Raw genomic sequence first — 20,447 nt, forward strand, 5'->3', positions numbered from 1 at the left:
TATCTGTAGTTATAGTAAGTGTAGAGCAGTATAGTGTGTATGGTATGTATAGTAATGCAAAACATTTATGAAAAGTATATGTCCACATTTTTATTGATGTTTTATTGAAGAAATTATGAAACTCACAAACCCTGTTGATGTGCACAAGCTGTCATATAGCAGAACTCTGCAAGAGATCCGTTACAATTCCTGAGAGGTCAGTGTGGGTCTGGTGTAAACAGAAGCCGATACATTTGGGGGAAACACAGCTAAGTCAGAGATCATAGATCACAGACAGAATTTAAAAAATGATCAGTAAAGTAAATACCCTATATTCTGGATTCTAAATATTCTGAAAGTTCATCCGAATGAGTCTTGAGGCTGTGCTCTTGTTCGTTTAAGGCACTTTATCAAAAATATATTAAATATGCATATAATGCAGAGAAACACAACTTAATTTACGTCTACTTGTGTAGCATGACACAGACACTGCATGACACAGACACTGATTATCCCGTCATTCATTATTATGATGTACGTCGTATTTTTTCCACTGAAGATATGGGCTAAACAAGTTCTAACTTATGTCACAGTTGTCAGTGATTGGTTGTGAACTGTAGAGTGTACGGCTGGAACCTAGACCTAGAAAGTCTTCTCCATTCAACACAATTAGTCACAGTCCTAATGGGTGGTTTCATCAGTAATGGTTATAAGGTTTTGTAGACTATTATTTTGTTTTCATATATTTAGTCTATAATTAGAAGAATATATTTGAAATCACTATCATTGTTTTTTCTGTGTTGACTGTATAAAATATAGTTTATTTGGTGTAATAATACAGATACTGACTGTAAAGCAGTAAAAACATTATGTGCTATTTAATTATTCAATGCATTACAAAAAAAAACAATAACATTGTCATTATGACTTTCTAATTTTTAATACATATTAATTCTTCTCAGTCCTGAGACTGACAATGTTAAATACAATTTTGTACAGTTTAATATATGGGGGCAGATCCCTGTCATGAGATACATTCCCTGTTCCTACTTTATGGAGGATTTCGCTGCTTTTATTTTGCCATGACAAACAATATCAGTTAGTAATTAATTCACTTTTGGTTTTATAAGTTATTTGTGATAGCTTTATATAACATAATGAAATATGGTTAATAATAATAATAATATGTACTCTTTTTTGGATTTGAAACATGGTTTATTTGGCAACCCCAGGCTCTCGATAGGCTCCAGTACTTCCAAGTTAGGTTGCTTAGTAACGATTAAAGGTAGCTCTTAGCTAATGTAGCTAATGATATGATTTTTTACTGTAATTTGTGATGTATTTTGAAGTTTATAGTTCCTCAAAATTACATTCTAATCCCACCTCAACAAAAATGGCCGACAGACTTATTAATACCTAGAAGTAAATAGAAATCAGTTTCGGGCACAGCCACGGCCTAGGATGTAAGAAGGGCGTGGCTTGTGGCGTAACAAGAGGCTGGGCTGCATGTGGGTGGAGTTGGATGCCCAAACTCCGCCTTCTTGCTAAGTCTGCATTCATGCTGTCTTCACTAAAGGGAGCACTGAGGACACTTTTGAGCGCCCCTATGAAATATAAAATGAGAAATGGGACTGTGTACCACAGTTAGGACTGTTATGTTTATACAGTTCATTCGTATTATAACAGTGTCTCTCTGATCTAACAGTTCTCAGGTTCTCAGACGTGGTTGGCGTACGGTTCGTTGTTGTCCTGCTTCTTGGTCTTGATGTGTTCTGCGTCCACAGAGGCGTAGAGCTCGGAGATCATGGAACACGTATCCTTCTCTATGGGGTCCTCTTCCCCGTCGGGTTCTGGTTCCACTGGATCCTGATTAACAGTCATCACGTCTGAGTACTGAATCTGAGGGGCTGGAGAACTTCGGCCAGAGGGTACTTTAGGAACTTTCAGGGTCAGGTTGGCGTAGCACTCCCGTCCAGCAGAGAACGCCTGAAAAGCAATACAGACCAATAGAATTGTATTTACAGCAGCTTGGGGAATTAATGCATCGATCCAGGGGGTCAAATCTGTCTACATGAGCTTCTGATTGGCTGGAAGGGGAACCTGCCAGGAGGATGAAGACTAGCACATGCTTCCTCTGATACATGTGAAGTCAGCCACCGCCTCTTTTCGAGCTGCTGCTGATGCTGCTTTGCCGAGTAGTCAGTGCGCTTGGAGGAAAGCACAGCGACTCGGTTTCAGTACATCAGCTCACAGACGCCTTGTGCTGCAGACATTACCCTTTAGTGATGTGGGGAGAGAGTGCCATCTACCCACCCAGAGGGAGCAGGGCCAATTGTGCTCCCTCAGAGCGCTGGCAGCTTGATGGCAAAGCTGCATGAGCGGGGGTTCGGACCTGCGACCTCCTGCTCATAGTGGCAGCGCTTTAGATCGCTGGACCACTCGACACCCAAATAAATGTTTTTTTTTTAAGAGAGAAATCTTTATAGAAATAAAGTCCAGCTCTCGTTTGACTGAAAAAATTGTTTATTTTTTAAGAATTAAAGTTTTGTTTACTTCGGCGCCCCCCCCAGCGGCAAGACCTGCAAAATTACAAGAGTCCACCTTGCATTTAGCTAAAATATATACACTTAAGATTTTATTTTAATAATAACAACTCCTAACCTGATATTTGTGCCTGATAATGTGTGTAATAATGCATATTTTGGAATCATCTTCGCCTATTGCAGACATGGTGTTTCTGCTGTGTCTATAGGATCCAGTGGTGTTTAATGACATCGCATTTGGTTTGTATTTGGTTAAGTGCTGCATAGTTGCTAAGTTACCTGTATGTGGCGGAGTAATACATGGAGAGCTTCGGTCACAGTGTATTACAGGCTAATAATGTCACTCATAAAACACCTCTCAGCCAATCACACTGCAGGGTCGGAACTAACTGTGGTATAATTCAGATTTAAACATTTATATTTATATAATATGAGGGACAGGAGGTCTTACCCGAGCGGGACGTTCTTCACTGTGATCTCCTAAAATGTAGAAACATTTTTATTAGTAGTAGTATTAGTATTAGAATTCCCACCCATTCAGCTTTAATAAGTTAAGAAACCTGTGCAGTGTTAGCTAAACTGTGTAGATGTAGCATTTTTGAACCTGGCTTACTGCTGTGTGTGTAGGTAATGTTTCCATAGATAGGGTTATCCTCCATCTCACTGCGTTTCAGGCTGATGCTGAGAACAAGGGATACAATACAACAAACATACAGTTTACACATTAAAACATGAATATTAAAAACATTACAGTTTAGTGTTCTGTGTGTGTGTGTGTGTGTGTGTGTGTGTGTGCGTATGTGTGAGTGTGTGTGTGTGTGTGTGTGTGTGTGTGTGTGTGCGTATGTGCGTGTGTGTGTGTGTGTGCGTATGTGTGTGTGTGTGTGTGTTTGTGTGTGTACCTTCTCCTGAATCGGGGCAGAAAGGCCTTCCCTCTTGCTGAAAACACCAAAGACCACAATAAACACTCTTGTACACAACCAACATGTACATACAGAAAAATTACAGACTACTTAAAAATTATTTTCTTTGATTTTACTAAATTGAAAACCTCTGGAATATAACCAGGATAAAGATGGATGATCACAAGCCATCAAACCAAACTGAACTGCTTGAATTTTCACCAGGAGTGGCATAAAATTATCCAAAAGCAGTGTGTAAGACTGGTGGACGAGAACATGCCAAGATGCATGAAAACTGTGATTAAAAACCAGGGTTATTCCACCAAATATTGATTTCTGGACTCTTAAAACTTTATGAATATGAACTTGTGTTCTTTGCATTATTTGAGGTCTGAAAGCTCTGCATCTTTTTTTTTCCATTTTTCATTTTCTGCAAATAGATACTCCAAATGACAATATTTCTATATGGAATTTGGGAGAAATGTTCTCCATAGGTTATAGAATAAAACAACAATGTTCTTTTTACTTAAACATATACCTATAAATAACAAAAAAATCCAGTATACAACATTTTGCATTCAACTCAAAGGCCTCTACTGAAAAAAAAATAAAACTAAACACTGAAAAAAGAAAATACACAGAAACACAGATAACTCCGAAACTATTAGAAGTATAGGTTTTTATCTTTACAGAAATTACAGATGAGGCCAAAAGTCTCTTGGAAGAGGTATGGCTGACCCAGATGGCAAAACCAGCCTTTAGCTCAGCTTAACATTGGACTACACTAAGTCTCAGATTCAGCAGTGAAGAGAAGTCAGGTGCAGTACTTAAAACGTATAAGTAATTATAAAATTGCAGTATACGTCAAAAAGCTTTGTAGCATCACTGATTAAAATTAAATTCAATATTATTTTATCTTAACATGATACTTTTAAATGTACATTACCCTCAAGGATTCCAAATTCAGGATTTGTACCTTTTATTCTGAGAGTGTGCTATAATAAATAAGAATAAACTGTCCAATTTACTTAATTCAGGTTTGTGTATAAAAACAAAATACTACATAAACACACACTAACTAAACTTAATAACTTAATAACTTGTTATAGAACATGTTTCAATAATGAAAAGAGGGTTACAGGTTTTTAGTAAAGTAGTCGAAAAAAAATATGGTTTATTATCAGTTTTAATTATCAGCACCTATAGTAGTAATTGGGATATTCCACCAAATGGGTGCCATTTCTGTCCCCAGGAAATTACATGCATAAATGTGCACACAAAATAACTTTAAAATACATTTTATTATTAAGCATAGTGGTTCGTACATTAACCTATTTACAAAAGTAAGATATGTAATAAAAAAATAAATACAAACTATTTAGAACACTGAAAAATTTGCATTTGTTATCTGTCCCCACTCTCTAACTATAAACTTTACCATGAAATATAAATATTAAAATCCTTCACAGATTTATTTTTTCCAAATCCCATCTATACTTTTTCTTAATAAATCCATTATATTTAAGTTAAAAAATATTTTATTTGAGTCCCTGGGTTTCAATCATTCCTGTTACCATAACACATCACCCCATCTGAAACATCTGAAACATTCTACAAGTCACATCTTTAACAGGAAGTGACATCAGTTGGTACTTCTAAAGAAGTAAATAATATTGTTTTTTTATACAATTGATCTTATTGTAACTATGACTGAGGAGCTCAATCTCAAACATCTGTCCTGTTAAATACATTAATTCTTAGATCTTATTTGTTTATTTTTAAAATACAAATTTTGGGAAAGTGTCCTCATGCAATTAGCATAACCGCCATTTAGCCATTTTTTTTGTTTTTGCTAATTGTGTGCTAAAAACTCTTTCCTGTTACTCAAAACATAAAAAGTAACAGGAATGAGTGCCAGTAACAGGAGTGAGTTTCAGTAACAGGAATGAGTGCCATTAACAGGAGGGATTTTTTTTGTCATAAATATAATATACATTTGAACATGCAGTCAACCATTTCTTTAAATTAGGAAGGAATTAGTGGACTTGCTTTTAAACATGCTTTTTAAATGTCACGAGTTTTGTAACCATCTTCGGCATAGAAACCTTGTAAAAATTAAGTAAAGCTGCCTGAAACTGACCATTACATGTTTTAAATAGTTAAATATATTATTTAGTTATTAGATTCAAAGTTGAGTCAAATAAAAAAATCAAGCAAATGGCACCTATTCGGGAGAATGGCCCAATTTAAAATAAACTGATTAGAACCAAATGTGTTGTTTAAAAAAACATTTTTTTAACAAAACAGGTCAATAGACATATATCATAAAATACAGACTTTTAATTGCTTACTGCTCAGTAAAAATGACCATAATTTAGTTTAAGTAAAACTGTATTTAAAACTGAGTTGTCTGAACTGTTGATGTGAGGATGATTATGAAGTGGTATCTATGCTAGCCTGACAGGTTGTTTTCTATGTGTTTACACTATTTTGTTTACTTGAGAGCAGCCCAATTTAGATCTACCATTATTTTAGAGTAAATGTTTAAATGATTTGTTTTATCATTTTTTTCTAGTTAGCTATCCTAGCTAACATTAGAGTACAAACTCTAAGATTTAGCTAGTCAGCTAATTAGCTAACTAGACAAATAGCTAAAATATACTGAGTAGCTGACTAGCAAGTTAGCTAGCTTAGCTAACCCAACAAAGCTAGCTAGTTTGCTAGGTTAACTAGTCAGCTAGCTATCCCAGAGTGTATACAGCAGATTGCTCTTATACAGCTCTGGAAAAAAAAGATTAACAGTTTCTCTGTTTTTGCTATATGGTTAAGTAAAATTAACATTGTTGTTTTATTCTAAACTACGGATATTTCTGCCAAATTCCAAATAAAAATATTATTATTAAGAGCAATTATTTGCAGAAAATAAGAAATGACTGAAATAACAAAAAAGATGCAGAGCTTTTAGACCTCAAATAATGCAAAGAAAACAAGTTCATATTCATACAGTTTTAAGAGTTCAGAAACCAATATTTGTTTTTTTAAATCACAGTTTTCATGCATCTTGGCATGTTCTCCTCCACCAGTCTTACACACTGCTTTGGATAACTTTATGCCTGCACTCCTGGTGCAAACATTCAAGCAGTTCAGTTTGGTTTGATGGTTTGTGATCATCCATCTTCCTCATGATTATATTCCAGAGATTTTCAATTTGGTAAAATCAAATAAACTCATAATTTTTAAGTGCTTTCTTTTTTTTTTTCAGAGCTGTATTTAAAATTAGATGAAAATTAGATGTTTCTAAGCATCTTTTTAAAAGTATAAATAGTTTATTTTACATTTTAAGATAATAGTATTATTGGGGATAATAAATAAATGTTGATATCATGATATACATATTTACCAAAATTTCTGAGCATATCATGTATGTTATCACTGAGCATATTGTCAGTGGCTAAATTACACAGACATCAGACATCATACAACTATTGGTACTTTTTTTCTGTTTGCCAAAATATTACAATGAACATTGTCATAGAATTCCTAAAAATGTATTTAAATATCATGATATTATTTTTTTACCATATAGCACAGATCTAAAATTAAAAGCAAAATTAAAAACAGTTAAAAAACAACCCAGTTCTGAGTAACTCGTATTACCCAGGCTGCCAGCCATATGACCCCGTGCTGCTGGGTCACTTTACCCCGTGCTGTATTTGGTTAGGTAGTGCGTGACCCAGCACTGGGTTGGGTAAATGATCCAAACTGTGTTCTTTTAAAACCAGCATTCTTTGCAATTCAATTTTTAGTACAGTTTATATAGTATATACTCCTTTTACTGACTTTTTTTTCTTGAAAGTCTAAATACTGGTTGTACTGTATTGTTATTATTTTTTTAATCTTATTATTTCTTATTTCTTTTCTAAACATTTTCAATCCATTTTAAACTGTAAATGCAAGGCTGTCATTTTCTTTACTGTGTTAAGTTTTATTTGAAGGTGTGATTTAATAGATTTCATGAATGAAGGGTTATAAGTCTAAATAAAGCACTTTTTTTTGTTTGTTTTTTTTTTAATTTAGAAAAAAGTTCCAGAAAAAGATAAGCTCAGTAAAAAAAACTTTTTTCACTACTATAAACCCATATTTTGTTAACAGTCTCTGAAGTTTCAGAATAATGTTTTAAAAGTTTGAATATAAAAATAGAAAATACAAACATATTTTTTTAAACATAGAATATCTACTTCTATTCAGTTAACTCATAGCTACTTGTAGAGGTTCTCATAGGGCTTTGTTTTTGAGTCAAATATATTAAACATTGGACAATAAATGGGTGAAAAAAGGACAATAATTATGTGCAATTGGTTTCGTTTAGTTTGGGGTCTTTTTTTTTCAGAACAATAAATTCCCATTTGCTCACAGTTTATCTGTTGATCCACTTGAATAAGTTGCATTTTCTGAATAATGTTTTAAAAGTTTGAATATAAAAATAGAAAAAAAAGATACATATTATATTCAGTTAACTCAGCTAATTCATTTCAGGTTTCATTTTCAGTCAGAGATATTTAACATTGGATAATAAATAGATAGAAAAAGGACAATATTTATGTGTAATTGGTTTAATGTAGTAATTCGTTTTGTGTCTATTTTTCAGTACAATAAACTCTATTTTGCTTACAGTATATCTGTTGATTCACTTGTATTAGATGCATTTTCTAAATTGTGTTTTTACACTTTTATAGAATAAATTAAAGAAAAAAACAAGCAAACATAGATATTTGAGGCTAAAACTGCAAGAAGGCCGTAAGTTTTTCGATCCAGCTTATTCTGAAGGGATTTCAGGATAATCAAGGTAAAAAGTACACAAAAAATAATAATTCTAAGAATATATTAGCTAAAGTATCTTACCTGCCCAGTGTTTTTGGACACAGCAGAGAATATTCCAGCACAGCGAGAAGACCAGAACCCCGCTGACTACTCCAAACAGAACCCACAGAGCATGAGAACCACAGAGAACTCCAAAGCCTAGATAGTTGTGTTTAAACACAATACAATTAAACCATTTCAATAAGTTACATTTTACCATATTGAACACAAAGCTTTTTTTTTAATAATAAAAGAAAATAAATAAATAAATGAAGAGTTAGTGAGTTGCTTACCACTTGTCTGGCCGCTGCAGTTCATCGTCATATCCAAAACTGAGAAATGCGATGATAATAATAATATATAGGGCTAAAAAAATGCCCTGACGCAGTGCTGTGTTACAGGGTGGTGTGTTGAGGGTTGCTGTGTAACAGGATGATGTAGGGTGCAGAGACTGGGGCGCTGCCAGTCCTGGTTCAGATCAGAGCTTCAGCAGCAGGATGCAGCGCCATGAGCAACAATCAGCAAAGCACCTCTGCAGAAACCACTTCCCTTCCAATCAGACATTTACACCCAGGAGGAAATCTGCAGCCTAAGCATCAGCTCTCCTGCAGGCCACAGATATATACACACAATGCTCCAATTATACAATACAGTTATATACAAACACAATACACACCTTCTCCTGCTATACACTACAGTTATATACAAACATGATACACACACTGCTCCTGCTATACACTACAGTTATATACAAACACAATACACACACTGCTCCTGCTATACACTACAGTTATATACACACACAATACACACACTGCTCCTGCTATACACTACAGTTATATACAAACACAATACACACACTGCTCCTGCTATACACTACAGTTATATACACACACAATACACACACTGCTCCTGCTATACACTACAGTTATATACAAACACAATACACACACTGCTCCTGCTATACACTACAGTTATATACAAACACAACACACACACTGCTCCAATTACAAACTACAGTTATATACACACAAGACACACACTGCTCCTGCTATAAACTACAGTTATATACACATGCACAATACACACACTGCTCCTGCTATACACTACAGTTATATACACACACAATACACACACTGCTTCTGCTATACACTACAGTTATATACACATACAATACACACACTGCTTCTGCTATACACTACAATTATATACACACACAGTACACACACTGCTCCTGCTATACACTACAGTTATATACAAACACAACACACACACTGCTCCAATTACAAACTACAGTTATATACACACACAATACACACACTGCTCCTGCAATACACTACAGTTATATACAAACACAATACACACACTGCTCCAATTACAAACTACAGTTATATACACACACTGCTCCAATTACAAACTACAGTTATAAACACACACAATACACACACTGCTCCAATTACAAAGTACAGTTATATACAAACACAATACACACACTGCTCCTCTATACACTACAGTTATATACACACACACAATACACACACTGCTTCTGCTATACACTACAGTTATATACACACACAGTGTACACACTGCTCCTGCTATACACTACAGTTATATACAAACAAAATACACACACTGCTCCAATTACACACTACAGTTATATACACACACAATACACACACTGCTCCTGCTATACACTACAGTTATATACTCACACATACACACACTGCTCCTGTTACACAGTACAGTTATATACACACACAATACCAGAGGTGGAAAAAGTACTGAAAAATTGTAATTAAGTAAAAGTACCTTTACTTTGCTAAAATTCTACTCAAGTAAAAGTAAAAGTACCCATCTAAAAATTTACTCGAGTAAAAGTAAAAAAGTACTCAATTTAAAATTTACTTTGAGCGGCAATTTATTTTTTTAATTCAGACAATTGTTTGCATTTTATTTTTTACTCAGTAATTGGGAGTTTTCCAATGTAGCAAAGTAAATTACTTGTGTCAGAATTTACTTGAGTAAAAGTAAAATTACCTATTTTAAAAACTACTTTAAAAATTACAAATTACTCAAAAATCTACTCAATTACAATAACTTGAGTAATAACTTGAGTAATTAATTACTTTCCACCTCTGCACAATACACACACAGCTCCTGCTATACACTACAGTTATATACACAAATGTACACACACTACATGGGACACAGCAAACATGTGGAAGAAGGTGTTGTGATCAGATGAGACCAAAGTTGACCTTTTTAACCTAAATACAAAGAGCGATGTGTGGACGAACTCATCACCCTGAACACACCCCTCTGTAAAACATGGTGGTGGAAGCATCATGCTGTGGGGATGATTTTCTTAAGCAGGGATGCTCGTCAGAGTTGATAGAAAGATGAATGGGGCTAAATACAGGGCAATCCTGGAAGAAAACTGTTAGAGTCTGCAAAAGACTTGAGACTGGGAAGAAGATTCCCCTTTCAGTAGGACAATCTCAAAAAAAACATACAGCTATGTGTTAGAATGGCCCAGTCAAAGTCCTGTATATATATATATTTATACAGCTCTGGAAAAAAATAAGAGACCACTTTAAAAATAATCAGTTTCTCTGATTTAACTATGTATAGGTATATGTTTGAGTAAAATGAACCTTGTGGTTTTATTCTATAAACTATTGTCGACATTTCTCCCAAATTCAAAATAATAATAATAAAATAATAATTGTAAAAAAAATGTATTGTAATGTAGAGCATTTATTTGTAGAAAAGGAAAAATGGCTGAAATAACTGAAATAACAAAAAAAAATGCAGTGTTTCAGACCTCAAATAATGCAAAGAAAACAAGTTCATATTAATTTAAAAACAACAACAATACTAAAGTTTTATATAAGGAATAGTTTAGAATCAATAATTGGTAGAATAACCTAGATTTTTTTTATCACAGCTTTAATGTGTCTCGCCAAGTTCTCCACCAGTCTTTTACACTGCTTTTGGGTGACCTTATGCCACTCCTGGCTCAAAAATTCAAGCAGTTCAGCTTTGTTTGCTGGATTGATTACATTCCATAGGTTTTCAATGGGGTTCAGGTCTGGAGATTATGCTGGCCATGACACTGTCTTGATCAATTACAACCATAATTGATCTAGCTGTGTAAGTTGAGCATTGTACTGCTGGAAAAAAAACAGTCCTCACAGTTGGGGAACATTGCCAGAGATGACCTTACTCCAGTCCTCTAAAGGTCACGTGATGTCATCCTGTTGTTGCTGAAATTTAAATAAGTTGACGGTCAATCTCCAAATCTCCAAATCTCCAAATCTCTGAATGTAATCATGTAAGATGTACAGGAGTTGGACAATAAACCTGCACTGTAAAAAATAAAACCGTAAAAAAACGGTCAAATTACTGGCAGCAGCGGCTGCCAAACAAAAACCCTAAAATTAAAGTAAAATACTTTCATTCATATGAAGTGCAAAACCAGTAGATTCACATGCATTTTCATTAAAGGTTTCACATACATACACCAGTATTTTACAGTTTTTCAGAGCATATTTACAATTCAATTTCTTCAATAAAGTGATTTTGATCAACGTTCTGCAGGGAAAAAAATTTTATTTTACAGTTTTTCAGAGTATATTTACAATTCAGTTTCTTCAATAAAGCGATTTCAATCAATGTTCTGCAGGGAAAAACTGTTATTTTACCTTTTTTTTAACTAACTTTATTGTCTTTCAAGTTGTGAGCTTTATGATTCACAAATTAATGTGTATTTGACTCATTCAGTGACATTCAGTGACATACTGTATGATCCTTTCAGAATGTCTTTATTAACAGGCTCTCTGCTCATTTAATCAATCAATTATGAAGAAAAACACTGAGATGTTGGGAAAGAAATAAACCTTTAAATAATAACACACACATATAATTACATATAATAATAAGTAATTTTACATACATATCTATATAACTTAAGAACATGGAAAAATACCATAAAAATAATATAGCAATATAGCCCTAAAAATAAGAGTTTTAACCGTAATCTCTCATTAATGTCATAATATGTAAAATTAGAACAGGGGCTTGTAATTAACAGAAAATGTCTGCAATTTGACAGAATTAGACTGCAGTAAAAGAAAAGGGATAAATAGTGTAAACATTTAGAGTTATTTTCTGTAAAAATAGGATTTTTTTTTTACAGTGCACCCATAATGTTGTGTGCATTGCAATATTTTGAGCAAAACTGTGCTCTTACCCTGCTAATGGAACCTTCACACTCTGCTCTTACTGGTGCAATGTGCAATTAATGAAGATTAGCCACCAGGCCGCTCCAATTTAGCCATGAAACCTCCCACACTAAAATGACAGGAGTAGACCAGAGTTCAAAAGAGGACAAATTGTTGGTGCACGTCTTGCTGGCACATCTGTGATCAAGACAGCAAGTCTTTGTGATGTATCAAGAGCCACGGTATCCAGGGTAATGTCAGCATACCACCAAGAAGGACGAACCACATCCAACAGGATTAACTGTGGACGCTGTAAGAGGAAGCTGTCTGAAAGGGATGTTCGTGTGCTAACCTGGATTGTATCCAAAAAACATAAAAACGGCTGCTCAAATCACGGCAGAATTCAATGTGCACCTCAACTCTCCTGTTTCCATCAGAACTTGTGAAGAACATGCCAAGATGCATGAATTGAATCAAGCTGTGATTAAAAATCAGGGTAATTCCACCAAATATTAATTTCTGAATTCTTAAAACATTAGCATTGTTGTTTCTTAATGAATATAAACTTATTTTCTTTGTATTATTTAAGATTTGAAAGTTCTGTACCTTTTTCATCATTTTGACCATTTCTCATTTCTCAAGTGTTGTCAGTGGTTTATAGAATAAAACCACAATGTTCATTTTACTTGAACATATACCTATAATGAGTAAAATCAGAGAAACTGATCATTTTGAAGTGGTCTCTTATTTTTTTTCACTGTGGGTCAGATTTTTGCAGAAACTGAGGTCTGTACTGGTTTTGGGTAAACTCTACCCCCCCCCCCCCCCCCCCCAGATACAGTTAAATACAGGTAGACACTTTCACTGAACACTGACTTTATGTTTATTTGGGTTTATTTTGATGTTTTATAGAGTTTATTATAGATAAATAACCCTGTTTTATAGAGTTTATTATGTTTTATAGAGTTTATTATAGATAAATACCCCCCCCCCCGCGCAGAATTCTCCTCCAGCGCTACGTCATTTGCGTAAGAGCAGACAGGGCGTTCCTAATAGACTCCATTCAGAGCCTTCTCTCCTCCTCTACTCCTTCTCTTTCTGAACGAAAACGGGAAACAGACGCTACTGCAGCACAATGCTCCAATTCGGATCCAAATTACTGCTTTTATTCCTCCTGGCTTTTCCATGCGGGCTTATTTCTAACGGTAAGTTATTATTTTTTTGCGAATTCGAAAATTGCGTAACTTTTAACTTTAATTTTTTGTACGTTACGAGTCTCTGCATACAGCCTGGCTGTTACTGACGTGGCACTGTTAGTGAGGTTTTTACTGTTGCTGTCGCTTATTTATTGTGTTTATTGGCTTACAGCGTGTTTAAAGTGACTCTATCTCTATAGCTTTATTTTTAAACATATTTGTAAAGTTAAAGTTTTTAAAGTTTCTTATCGGAATTGTCCGTTCCACCTTAAGTGGAACATCTGTTGCATGTAACTGCTGCACCATTTAAGGTGGAACGGATAATTGAAAAAAAGCTCTTTTGCGCGTTTCTTCCCGATAAAACTAGATTTTTACAGACTTTATTCACATCCTACATTTTCCTAAACCTCACAAATCCATTATTTGTACACTTTAGGCCCTTTTATTCGCAATATGTAAGATATTTTAGAAGCAGCTCAGCTATGCTTCACTTCGGTGACGTGTCCTAACTGTCCTGTAACATTAGTGAGCATTCAGTAACTTACATCACTTTAGGTCAATAATTTACTTCATACTCTTATTTAAAAAAAACATTTAAAAAGATCGATTTGTATTATTTTGTTTATGTTTAACGTTATTTTATGGGGTTTTATTTTAGCATTTCTTAGCTTTTATTTTATTTATGTTAGCTTCCTATAATTAAAACACCATCAAACATTGCTTCTAAAATAAATATTTGTAAATAAAAATATATATTTTCTTAAACTATTTTGATTTATCATAAATGCATACAACTTTGAGTGGTTAGAGTAATAGTCTATCTGTTATTAACTATATATAACATTAAATTAAACCCAAATAAACCATAAATCAGGGTTATTTATCTATAATAAACTCTATAAAACATCAAAATAAACATAAAGTCAGTGTTCAGTGAAAGTGTCTACCTGTATTTAACTGTATCTAAAATTAGAATACTAAACCCAAAAAAACTAAGTCAGTGGTCAGTGAGATTGTCTACCTGTAATTAGCTCTATATAACATTAGAATACTAAACCCGAATAAACATAGAGTTTGTGGTCAGTCAGTGGGAGTGTCTATCCATAATTAATTCTATATAATATTAGAATACTAAACCCAAATAAACTTAAAGGCAGTGGTAAGTCAGTGAGAGTGTTTATCTGTGATTAACTCTATATAACATTAAAACAACTAAACTCAAATAAACATGAAGTCAAAGGACAGTGAGAGTGTCAACGTGTAACTAACTCTATATAACATTAGAATACTAAACCCAAATAAACATAAAGTCAGAGGTCAGTGAATGTTCATGTGAAATTAACTCTATATAACATTAGAATACTAAACCCAAATAAACAATGTCAGTGGTAAGTCAGTGAGAGTGGTCAGTGGTCAGTTACTGTCTTAATGTAATTAACTTTCTATAATATTAGAATACTAAACCTGAATGAACATAAAGTAAGTGGTTATTTAATGTCTACATGTAATTACCTTTATATAACATTAGAATACTACACCCAAATAAACATAAAGTCAGAGGTAAGTAAGTAAGGTCAGTAAGTTTATGTGAAATTAATTCTATATAGCATTAGAATACTAAACCTGAAAAAAATAAAGTCAGTGATAGGTCAGTAAGTGTCTACCTGTAATTAACTCTATATAACATTAGAATAAACCCAAATGAAAATAAAGTGATATTAAACATATTGTTGTATTTCTTCTGTTGCAGGAGGGGTCTTTGCGCAGTCAGACCCGGAGCCAGCAGATGATGGTGCTGATGTAGCAGTAGAGGAGGAGGAGGAGGAAGAGGAGGAGGATGAAGTACTGGAAGAAGAACCTCAGACAGAAGACAGAGTAAGAGACGCTGATTTATCTGAGTGGTCGGTGTGGGACATAGTGTTGATCAGGTTATTGATCACGGGGAGCTGATTAGAGTGATAGTACAGTAGACAGTAAACTAATCACACTGAGACAGAGACCTATCAATCAACTTATCAGTTAATCTGATAATATTACTAAAAACTTAGGACCGTGCAATATAGAGAATATTGTGAAGATATATATATTTAGAACCGTTTAATACTAGATTTAGATACATCTTATTTAGATAATTACTATTTAAACATGCCATATGTTTAATTTATATTTAACAAAGTATAATTTAACATTACAGTTGGTTAAGGTTTCACTATATCATATAGTATATCAACATTTCTGTAAAACCTATTGAGATATGAGTTTTTAGTCATATCAGCCAGATCTACCTAAAAAACATATTAACATCTTTTGCATTTTTTTATTTTGTAAGGCAAAGTTATCTATTTATACCTCAGCATTAAACAGGTAGGTTATATTATTCTGGCTGTAAGACTGATATACAACTCTGGAAAAAAAATAAGAGAGCACTTAAAAATGCTGAGTTTCTTTGATTTTACCAAATTGAAAACCTCTAGAATATAATCAAGAGGAAGATGGATGATCACAATCCATCAAACCAAGCTGAACTGCTTGCATTTTTGCACCAGGAGTGGCGTAAAGTTATCCAAAAGCAGTGTGTAAGACTGGTGGAGGAGAACGTGCGATTAAAGGAGAACACTGTGATTAAAAACCAGGGTTATTCCACCAAATATTGATTTCTGAACTCTTAAAACTTTATGAATATGAACTTGTTTTCTTTGCATTATTTGAGGTCTGAAAGATCTGCATCTTTTTTTTTATTTCAGCCATTTCTCATTTTCTGCAAATAAATGGACAATATATAAATGACAATATTTTTATTTGAAATTTGGGAGAAATGTTGTCCGTAATTTATAGAATAAAACAACAATGTTCATTTTACTCAAACATATACCTATAAATAGCAAAATCAGAAAAACCAATTTTTTTCCAGAGCTGTATATGATCTGATTGGCTGCTCTGTACTGAACATCATTAAAAGGCATCATTAAAAGGCCACTGCTTATAACTCACTTATTTTCCCCCCAGGACGCAGAAGATACAGATGATCTAGATGAAGATTCCCAGTCTGCTGATGTAACGTCTCATCCCGACGCAGACACCACCATTATCTTTGTCACTGGTGAAGGTACAAAAATGATTAATATCATAAGATCTTATCATTCAAATGATGTGATCTGTTGAATCTGATCTGATTCAGTGCAGTGTTTGCTGTTGTTAATGTATTTCTATTAATTAATGTATTTTCTTGTGCTTTGTTGATTGCAGAGTTTCCCGCCAACGAGATCGTAAAGTTCCTGGTTGGTTTCACTAATAAGGGCAGTCAGGATTTTACGGTTCAGTCTCTGGAAGCTTCCTTCCGTTACCCTCAGGACTACCAGTTCTATATCCAGAACGTGAGTCTGAGCACACACACTCTTTTTATTTAGAGCTGCATTGTGTGCTCCTGGACTCTGAAAGAGATAATGTTTTTATTTTGTCATTTTGACTTATGTCATTTTTAAACTTCAGTTTAGTCTTAGCTGCATTAGAACACATAATAGCTGAATCTTTTTTTTTTCAGACAATTTTTATTGATTTCAGAGAAAACTGGTTAGATTCTGACTCATTTGAGCTAACATGATGTAAAGGCTATTATTGTTACCAATTTTTACCAATGTTACCAATACACTTACTACCTTACATGCCCTATAAATTGCATATATAGTTTTATGTATAAGATGTGTACGGTTCTAAAATCCAATACTTTGTTTCAAAATTGTGCAAATGAAAAACTTTATACTTTAATTACTGTGCTGTAATAATACATCTCAGTTTTAGTATAACACACTGCATATTTGTAGTATCAGATAATGAATTAAATATTAAATATTTAAAAAATTAGCAGCCTTTAGGTTTTAGCTTTAATCTGTGGGTTGTTGGATTTTTTATTATTTATTATTTAAAGAACCCATCATTAATTTGTGAGTCTAACCTGTCTAAATATCTTTTCTCTGTTTAGTTTACAGCGCTGCCTCTGGAAACAGTAATTAAACCTGAGAAACAGGCTTCCTTCGAATATTCCTTCATCCCAGCTCAGCCCATGGCCGGCCGTCCATTCGGACTGGTCATTCTGCTCAACTACAAGGACAGTGAGGTAAATAACAGCAGGGGTATAACAATACACAGATTTGACAATATTATGTACTTTTGAACACAAATGACAAGTTTTGAAAAAAAAAATGTTTTAGGAATTAAATGGATTTAATTGAATAATCCAGCAGCAAAATACAGTAAAAAATCACAGCTGCATTCAATTCTGACAGTTTTGACCTTATTCCTGTTTCAGGGCAACTCTTTCCAGAGCGCTGTGTACAATCAGACCGTGACCATCATCGAGCTGGACGAGGGTCTGGATGGAGAAACGTAAGAGCAGTGATCTGTTTTACACTGACTGCAGCGGTTCTAGATAAGTTCAGGGCTGGAGTAACGTGAGAACTCTTTCTGTTTCAGGATGTTCATGTATATCTTCCTGAGTGGGCTGGTGGCTCTGATGCTGTTTGGAGTGTACCAGGTCCTCGAGTCCCGAACCGTACGTATTTATTCATGATTCTGATTCATCAAAGATCGGTTTCTGTAATGACTGAATCGTTGTTTTACCTAGAGGTGCACAAAAATAATACTTTGTTCCGAATACTAAATAGAATAAAACATTTGTCTGAAAAGTTTGACTGAATACCAAAGAAAATGAAACATTTGTCTGAATACCGAACAAAATGAAACGTTTGTCTGAATACTAAAACATTTTTCTGAATACTAAAACATTTGTCTGAATACCGAACAAAATTAAACAGTTGTCTGAATACTAAAACATTTGTCTGAATCCAGAAGAAAAAAGAAAAATTTATACAAAAACATTTGTCTGAATACTGAACGAAATTTAACATTTGTCTGAAAACCGAACAACATTAAACGTTTGTCTGAATACTAAAACATTTTTTCTGAATACTAAAACATTTGTCTGAATACCGAACAAAATGAAACATTTGTCTGAATACCAAAACATTTTTCTGAATCCAGAAGAAAAAGAAACACATTTTTGGGTTTTGACACTTTGTTCAGCACTGAATAAATTAAATATTCTGAATGGTGTTTTAAAAATAACAAAACATTTGGGAAAAGGAGCGTTCCTGAAGCCTCTCCTTTCAGTCTAATCTCCTTCACTCTACCCTGAAATAAACATGGTCCAAACTAGCAAAATGTATTTAAAAAAATTTAAAAATATTTCATAAACATGGGACAATTTTTTACAATTTTATATTTCTTTTTTCTGCGCAGACATGCTAACACAATGCATTATGGATTGATATAGATCCAATTTTTCAAAATGCACAGTTTTTGGCCGCATAATTTCAGTTGTATAATATTGGGTATGTTTCTAATTGTGACTCTATATTAGTGAAAGCTGTCAATCTCTGATATTTACTGAAACTCACCTGTGCTTTCCAGAGGAAGAGAATTGCAGTGAAGGTTGAGACGGGAACCGGTGGCATGAACAACGTGGACATCAGCTGGATCCCCCAGGAGACCCTCAACGTCATGAGTGAGTTCAGCCTCCTTATTACATTTTATTTTACAATACATATAATATATATATATATATATATATATTGTCCTTTGGGTGGCGCGTCTGAGCCCCTGACCCAGCACAGCATAAGCTTGTTCATTGCTCATTCATTAATTCATTAATTCTGAGTATACTACATATAGAAAAATTAATAATAATAATGGTAAAAATGTATAATAATGCTGCAATGTTTTTGATAAAACATTACATCTTCATTACTTTATATCTGAGGAGTTTCAGAGATGCTCAGATTTTTGCCAGTGAAAGGGTTTGGTTCCCCCCTGTGTCACAAATAGGTAGTGACGATGTATCTTTGAAACACTGATGTTTCTCTGATTAAATTTATTTATAGAATATTTGTATGTTGAATACAGATGGACATAAGTTCCCTTCACATTTTACTCAACGCTTAAAAATGCATAGCTTACGTTGTCTTTTTTTCTTTTCCAGATAAAGCTTCCCCAAGAGCCTCCCCGAGAAAACGGACCAAAAGAACAGCGGGCACCAAAGACCAGTAAACCCAGCAACATCCCAGTCCTGAAATACCAGCCAGGTCCTCAATAGACTGACCACTGTCCACTCTATCAACACTAAACCCCAGAACCAGACCTGCGGGTTGCAGACGGGACTGGTCTGGACGGGTCTTCTCTATTAATCAGTGTTTATCTGAGAGCAGGAACAGCGGTACTGAACACAGAACCTCAGATTGTACAGGAACCAGATCATACTGTACATCCCACACCATCATTCCCTCAGACACTGATTTCATAAATTAAAATCTCTTGCCAGCCTCGACCGAAAAGTTTCAAAAAGACTGTTTTTATTTTTACTTTTTTTGAAAACCTGTCGGAATGTGAAGCTCATGACCGAAGCTTTTACGAAGTTTCACACTCTGGATTTGAAAGCCCACCAGTATTCCAGAAATATGAATATGTGTCTTCCGAAAATAAACCCATGCAAATGTTTGTATATACTGTCTCAGTGTCTGTCGCCCAACGTTTTTCAAAATAAAAGAAAGAATTCCACCAATTCTATCAGTTTTGATCACATAAAGACCAAATTTTCTTTAATATTGTTGTTAATATTCTGGAAAATAATTATAAATTCATTCTGGGTATCGATTGTTGAACTGTTTAAATGTATTATAATCTAACTAGCAA

The 20,447-nt window shown here is 34.1% G+C and overlaps 2 protein-coding genes and 1 long non-coding RNA gene across 4 annotated transcripts in view; 2 read left to right on the forward strand and 1 right to left on the reverse strand.

Moving 5' to 3' along the window:
• The window catches only part of LOC125787471 (uncharacterized), a 241,440-nt gene that overhangs the window by 203,638 nt on the left and 17,355 nt on the right, over nucleotides 1–20,447 (forward strand). The gene's annotated exons all lie outside the window — the stretch shown is intronic.
• On the reverse strand, nucleotides 65–8,803 carry LOC111195407 (signaling threshold-regulating transmembrane adapter 1). Of its 2 annotated transcripts, none has more exons than XM_022682609.2 (6): nucleotides 8,578–8,803; nucleotides 8,327–8,443; nucleotides 3,425–3,461; nucleotides 3,127–3,203; nucleotides 2,974–3,002; nucleotides 65–1,965 (listed from the first exon to the last, which is right to left on the reverse strand). In XM_022682609.2, the coding sequence occupies exons 1-6, from the start codon at nucleotides 8,606–8,608 to the stop codon at nucleotides 1,696–1,698; spliced, it is 561 nt and encodes a 186-aa protein (XP_022538330.1). In that variant the 5' UTR covers nucleotides 8,609–8,803; the 3' UTR covers nucleotides 65–1,695. The 2 variants fall into 2 exon arrangements, with proteins under 2 accessions (XP_022538330.1, XP_022538331.1); XM_022682610.2 differs by having other exon boundaries at nucleotides 3,136–3,203; nucleotides 8,578–8,800.
• LOC103033179 (translocon-associated protein subunit alpha) lies at nucleotides 13,549–20,316 on the forward strand. Its single transcript, XM_049471729.1, has 9 exons — nucleotides 13,549–13,712; nucleotides 15,454–15,578; nucleotides 16,710–16,809; nucleotides 16,950–17,077; nucleotides 17,683–17,817; nucleotides 18,010–18,086; nucleotides 18,174–18,252; nucleotides 19,170–19,263; nucleotides 19,738–20,316. Exons 1-9 carry the CDS (start codon nucleotides 13,643–13,645, stop codon nucleotides 19,803–19,805), a joined length of 876 nt encoding a protein of 291 aa, XP_049327686.1. The 5' UTR covers nucleotides 13,549–13,642; the 3' UTR covers nucleotides 19,806–20,316.

Source organism: Astyanax mexicanus, chromosome 24, assembly GCF_023375975.1.
Source record: "Astyanax mexicanus isolate ESR-SI-001 chromosome 24, AstMex3_surface, whole genome shotgun sequence".
Taxonomy (NCBI): Eukaryota; Metazoa; Chordata; class Actinopteri; order Characiformes; family Acestrorhamphidae; genus Astyanax; species Astyanax mexicanus.